The sequence below is a fragment of the Fopius arisanus genome, unplaced genomic scaffold (assembly GCF_000806365.1).
Source record: "Fopius arisanus strain USDA-PBARC FA_bdor unplaced genomic scaffold, ASM80636v1 scaffold00003, whole genome shotgun sequence".
NCBI lineage: Eukaryota > Metazoa > Arthropoda > Insecta > Hymenoptera > Braconidae > Fopius > Fopius arisanus.
This window is the reverse complement of record NW_011887742.1, coordinates 2505169-2512093: the sequence shown is the minus strand read 5'-3', so window position 1 is coordinate 2512093 and position 6925 is coordinate 2505169. Positions and strand designations below refer to the sequence as shown.

Sequence of the window (6925 nt, the reverse complement as noted above, 5' to 3'; positions counted from 1 at the left end):
CTCTTTCGTTTTGTGGATTTTCTCTTTTTCATTTATTTTTCACAGTGAGTTGTTGCCTTTAGGTACTAGCTACGTGTATCTGGTGTGGAGGAGAAAGAGAGAAGTTGGCTAATAATTTTACCTCTATCTCTTGGCGGTAGATTTTATTTGTGTGCCTGTAGGTGCGAGTGCTTGCGAGAAAAACGAGATGATGCAATTTTGTATCTTGTATTTCTAGACTGGGGTGGGGTGGGGTGGGGTGGGGGAAATTATTGCGGTCAAGGGGACGTCAATTTCTTAACCCCTGGGACAAAATGTGGTTACTCTCTCTGCCTTTTTCGACTTTCCACGGAATTATGAAACGAATAATTTAGGTTTCTATTTCTGTTTGAGACCAGTCATTCATAGTTAGAGGTTCATGCATGAGGGAGTTTTCTGTGATCATAAGAAATTAATAGATTAATAGTCAACAAATTTAATCGTTTAATGCGCCTGATTAAATATATCCACGTATTTCATATTCGCTATAATTTCAACAAACTCAATGTAAATGAAAATAGAATAGAATAAGAATATCGTCTTGAATTTTCCATGAATTTATCGATGAGGTGAATCCGCCATTGTTAATTGATGGAAATTCATTGGTATGCATTCGGAATGCTGGGCACGAAAATACAAGCAGATTGTAAATTTGGGAGTGAGTTTATCTGTGGGATGAACGCAACGAGCGCAAATCGACGATAACTCGCGACATCCGCCACCCTCCACCCTCTCATACTCCATTGGTCGAAATGGTAAAAGGGTGCCTCTAGGGAGAGAGTCTCCTCTAATCCCAATCGTCCAAAACTCACTCGGTCACTCACTAGCTATCTCTCACCAATAAATCTGGTGTTTTTTTTTTTTTTTTTGGGATCTCTTCAGGAGGATATCATACGAATATCGGGGGGAGATGAGGGAATATTTGCTCGAGTCCTTGGCTTTTTACTGGCATAATTAAACGTTGTATTAAGCGAATTAAAAAAAAATAGTTATTGTTGTCGGGTTGTTATGCGCGACACGCGCGATTGGATATGTTAAAGCGAGATCATTGAGGGGGATTACAGTGGATTTCGAAGGAAGGCAAATGGCTTCACACAATATCGATCTTCAAGCCTGGGGGTATCCGCTAACTGCATGCCATGTTGATTTCGCTGAACACTCGTTTGGAATATGAAAATCCACAGCGTGTCGTAACGAAAAGCGTTGGATGAGCTAGGGGCTATGAATAGAACACGTGGTGAGGCATGCGGAAGATATACTGTGAGAAGATATACTAGATTTTAACGTTAATAAATCCGGCAAACTGTTGCTGACGGACTTAATGAAATTATTAAGAGAGTAATTGTGGAGGATCCGAATTATTTTCGAGATTGCAGCGCAGGAGAAGCTATTTTCGGAGGGTCAGGCATATGTTAGTTACCTCTCACTAACACCTCTTTTGATAGATCCATTCATTTGACTATTGGCTTATTGACATTTGCGGAGAGAAGGACATAAAAAATTTTAAGGCTTGCTTGTCTAAATACAGTGGCAATTCATCTGTTATTACTTGAAATTTGAAGAGGCATTCTGTAATGCCGTGTACAGGTGAATAGTGAAGCTAAAAAAATTAGGGAAAAAGTTTGTAATTTTCACGGCGCAAGCCATCTCTCGCCCTAGTTCTCCAGGTCAGCTGGTGGGTTATTAGGGGCAGTTACTGAGGACACGGGGAGTCAGGGGTTGAAACTTGAAATTTCATCGTCGACCCCCAGTGCCAGCACTACCACTATCACTTCTAGAGACAAGGCGTAAAAATTGTATGAGTCAAGTAAAGATAGACGTGAGTCCCGGCCCTATAGCGTCAACGGCGCATTTATTCCTCGATTCATCGATAAAGCATATTATGCAGGGAGGAATCCACCTCAGCAAATTGCTGCATGAAAACGGAATCACGATTTTGGGCATGGATAAATAATATCATATAACAATCCCGGTAATAGTCACTCGTCGGAAGGACAATAAAATTATTATCATTTAAATACTCACGAAGACAGTCTGCTCCCGTGCCTCTCACGCTCTGCAACAGAAATCAATTCACATGTTGAACAATGAAGAATATATATAAATATCTAAATCAATTAAATTGCTGACAAGTCCTAAAACATTGAGTACATCCTCAAAAAAAACTCTATTCCTTGGAGTATCTTTGAAAGATCGATAAATTCGTCTGTCAATACTCGATAAAACTTGTTCCAAGAAATATCTCTTATTAACTCTTATCTGTGGACAATCTTTGACAGCCAAGTAGAAACGCCAGTTCATTCAAATGAAAACTACTAATCTCTAGCTTAAAATTTCTTATGCAATATTAAATTTTTGTGAACATTGTTGAAAATGGCAAAAGATGCTCAAGAAGAGATAAAAGGATAAAGGAAGAACGAAGCAGATGCGAAGGGCCGAAAAATTCGTTGACTAGAGAATGAAAAGTCGTTAAATTCACCGGTGTAAAACTGGACTGGGGTAAAGTGGCGCGAGAAAAAGGGGATAAGGGGTTGAAAAGAATCAATGGGGTAAAGTGAGCGGACGAAGAAGCGAGAAGAATGAAAACGAGTGAATCCTCTCGGATCACGATCGGAAGTAATGTCTTTCTCAAATGTTATTTCCGTCACGTACAGCATCACTGGAATCGGCCAATCGTGGTAAAATACGGTTGAAAGGGAGAAAGGGCCCTTCACGCGGTTGCGGCCCAAACGCCAACCGTTTTCCCCCATCTTCGCCAACAAATTGATTCGATTATTCGTATCGGGAAGTGGTCACCCTGGAGCTTACACGTGTTTCGCTGCTCATTGTGTAACGATTAGCTTTTGTTTTGTATTGTTCTAAGTGAAGGATTAAAAAAATTGTTGGCCTATCAGGCGCTGAGCGATGCCGGTTCGAACCTCGCCTTGTGTGGGGCAGCTGGCCTAGGCTCTGTATAGGCTCACACACAGCCACCTCATCCTGAGAGTGAGCACCTGGTTTCTTCACTCCAACTTTGCCAATAAACAATAAACCAATGGCTGCAGTTTAACCGTCATACATTATTACCCTCATTTCAAATCATACCCAATTCTGGCAACTTGCTGAAAAAATTCATTACCAAACAGCTGAATGATTGGAGGAACTGATGAGCTAACGGCAATTCACCAAGGAAAGTATCTTCTTGTCTGAGTTTCACGGGATTAATCCGGTATTTTCATCACGTACGAGCCACGGGGTTGCGAGGTTGTGCTACTCGCAGGAAAAAAAAAAAAGCCGGTTGAAGAATAAAACTCGAGAAATGAAAAGAAGCGGTTCCTCGGGGCCCAGGTGGAGGTCTATCCGTTGCCGAGACAAACGTTTCATGACTACGTATGGCATCGTAAAGACGCTCGACACCTGATACTACAATGAATAACCCACCCCTCGCCGTCTCTTGCTCCTTTCCAACAACTCTCCCCGCCCAACCTCTCTTCAAATAATTTTTCATTAAATAAATATTAGGAAAATGTCAAATCATCACCTGAAACCAGCAGATAACTGACCAACCCCTTCAATACCTCAAACTTTGTGCACATGATGTGAAAGCGTTTTTAATAAATCAGCCACGTGTTTACATCCTTCCGGTGGGCCTCCTCTCCTCCTCTCCTTCTCTCCCACCCCCACCACCACAAGTGCACAAAGAGACTGCACCCGGAGAACGCGCACGTGAGTTGAGAGGTGTTACACCTCACCTCACCTCACCTCACCTCACCTCACCTCACCACTCCTTTCCTCTCCGCTCCTCTCCTCTGTTCTCCTCTCTTCTCCTCTCTTCTCCTCTCCTCAGCTAAGCTCGGCCGAGCTCGACTCAATTGAGCCCAACTCTGCACCGAGACAAGCCAAAAATTCCAATTCCCACCAATTGCACTACCAAGCCAAATAACTCCTACTACTCACAGATACCTTACAATTTGTTAATTTTATAATTTTAAGTGGATAAACTCAAGTGAAAGAATGGGAGAGAAACTAACGGCAAACGGTTTAACTCGTTATATTCAGTTAGACGTGTCTCGGATGACTGAGGGCATGAGCATTGGGACGAGCGGCAAAACGAGCGTGGCACGAACGCAAGCGAAATACATTGGACGCTTTTTGTGTTTAGTTGTGTGTGAGAGGCCACCACATTGCATTAAAAACGGTGGCGGGAAAGGTTGGGGGGGTTAGAGGGTTGGGGGGGAATAAAAAGGCCCGAAGTGAGCCGAAGCAAGGAGCCTCGGCAGTGATCGAGTCTTCACCTGCTGGCGGTCTGGCGGTCTGGCGGTCCCCCTTGTTGAGGCTTTGTTTGTAGCCCCCTCTTCACTCCCCTATCGTCTCATCCGTCTCAACAATTCACCTCCCACCCGACCCCACAACCAACACCAATCCACCAGTTCAACATGTGTGCACATGTGGCATCGACCGATGGGGCATCAAAGAGAGTGTGTGAGCTGGGGTGTTCTAGGGTGTTCCAGGTTCAGGGGGTAGTCACGAAAAAGCTGTAATTCATGGCAAAATGAAGAGACATCTTTTCCGCGCTCGTGAAAGTGAGAGGACATTTCGGTTAAATGGGAAAATAGCGGTAGTCGGTAGTCGGTAGTGACATAAACCGAGGATTAGAATGCACAGATGGATTTTTTAACTCTGACGTGAATAAAACCGTGACACGTGTGAGTCTTTATTGACTTGGCCGTGTTCAGTTGGCGCGTGGACAAACATTTCGACTCAATTTTTTTCCCCCGTTTTAATTAACATCGAGATTTATGAGCCTGGAGCAGATGAAATATTTGCTCCGTGCTCAATTCGTTGACTAAAAACATCAATTTATTTTCAGGGAGAAATTAAAAAAGAGAATAATTAACTTCCGCCATTAGGAAATTAATACGAGCGTACAATTAACACCGAGAAGGGAGAATCTTTCAACAGGGGAGTAACTGGGTCAATCGATGAGGGCCTTAGACAAGAGGGTGAATATTCTCAAGAACATGCCTAAAAGTTTCGCATGTTTTATTGATGGCTTCGAGGCAAAGGCAGGGAGCTAGTATTTTCAAATGTTCCATTGACATTCTATCCATCCTTCAAATCCAGTTACCATATTAGATTCTATATCTGATCTATCATCAGGGCTGACCTGATCAAATTCTGATCAGAACCTGATGGAAATTTCAACTCCGCATTATTGTTCATTCATCGGTGCCATTGATATTCCGCAATTATTTGATTTCGCTCAACGCGCTGCAATCGTAAATTGGGTCAGTGATCAGTCCACAAGTTTAATCATTCATTTATGGAGTGTGGATGGACCATTTAGTGATTCGATAAAGGGATTTAGAATAAACCGGGCAGAGACTGGCATGACTGTTTTGTTTGGTCCTATTTGTTTTTTTTTTTTAATAAATGACATTTTTTAATTATTCCGGGTCGGAGGGAATGGTGGAATATTATTGGAAAATTGGAATGAATGCCATTTGAATAAATATTGTTTTTAGATGGATTTACGTGAATATTTCATAGTGAATCTCGCTATTCCGAAACGTTGAATTTTCTATCTATTCTACAAAGTTCAAAATTTTAAGATGAAATTATCAATATTTTCGTATAGAATTTCACTGGCCAAAATATTTTATGAGACTGAGGGGGCTTGATGATCTTATAAGTGGGTCGCGTGCTTACAAACACATGTGAGATAGTCACGAAGTTTCTCACTCAAGTTGAACTTCGTCGTTAACCTTCGAGGAGAGCCCGCCGCAGGTCAGGGACGAATGAAATTTCGTCAATTTTTTATTTTCTTCATTTTCACAACATGACTATCACAGAGAGAAATAAATGCCACCTTCCGGTGGATTTTTCATTCTCGTCGAGGTCGTGAGATGTGAATGTTTCAGGGAAGAAAAAGGTGAAGAGAAGGAGTGACAAGCTACGGAGGATTGGAAAACTTTTTCCGAGATTCAAAAAGCTCTTGAGATGGTACGAGTGAAATCCCCAGTGGGAAGGAATAAGAGAACGCTCGGTGGTGAAGATGGAATGCGTTGTCGATAGGTCTCTTACGGATCATTGTGCAAAGACGAGATTAAATCAATTTTATCAAGGGAATTTTATAAGGGCTTTATAAATTATTAGCTCCAAGAGGTAAAACCTTAAATTATTCTTTCGTTATTATTATTATCATTATTATTGAAGAATAGCTGCTTTAAGTTAACAAAAATGTCACGCGTAAGTATCTAGAGATAACGATTCCACATGAGATAATATTGTTTTCCATGGAGACTGGGGTAGGACCAGCCCTTGATGAATAACACGATCATAACGATTATTAGGCAAAGAAAACTGCGAAATCTGGTTCGTTTACGGGATGGTTATCGAGTACTCGACTATTTACAAGCTTTCAACAATTATTACTCTTCTCCCCCATCTTGGCATTGCCCCTCGGTTATTTCATGGGTAAATGTTGGACGGACTCTCGCATCGAAATCGGAACGTGGGAGACACTTTGTCTTTTATAGTCCCCACAGAATTTTATACATGCGAAAAATTACTCGGACTAATATACCACTCAATAAAACGATTGTTAACATTTTAATAATTTGTGAGAATTTTCAAGGGAATTGTTTTAGACACCCGTCCAAGTGGGTGATCGAAGACGATTGAAACGTTGAGACCGAAGGAGAGGAATTGTGCTCAATGGCTTGATTGACGGGCTAAAGAGAGAAGAAACCAGACATACGAAAAAAAAAAAAAAATCGATACACTCAATGCATGCGAGGACTCACAAACGAGACTGGAGGGTTAATCAAGTCGAACATTTTCAATTATTCCAATTTCGTGTCGAGGGAACCTCGGGACGAGATCGATCGGAGGTTCTCCGCCAATCTCCCCCTCAGTACAAACATTC

General features: G+C 41.8%; 1 protein-coding gene across 1 annotated transcript in view; it reads right to left on the bottom strand.

The window, feature by feature from the left end:
- The window catches only part of lilli (lilliputian), a 60313-nt gene that overhangs the window by 10648 nt on the left and 42740 nt on the right, over positions 1 to 6925 (bottom strand). The window contains exon 7 of the mRNA XM_011311603.1: positions 2044 to 2074. Within this exon, the coding sequence (XP_011309905.1) occupies positions 2044 to 2074 (31 nt within the window). The remainder of the gene's footprint in view (positions 1 to 2043; positions 2075 to 6925) is intronic.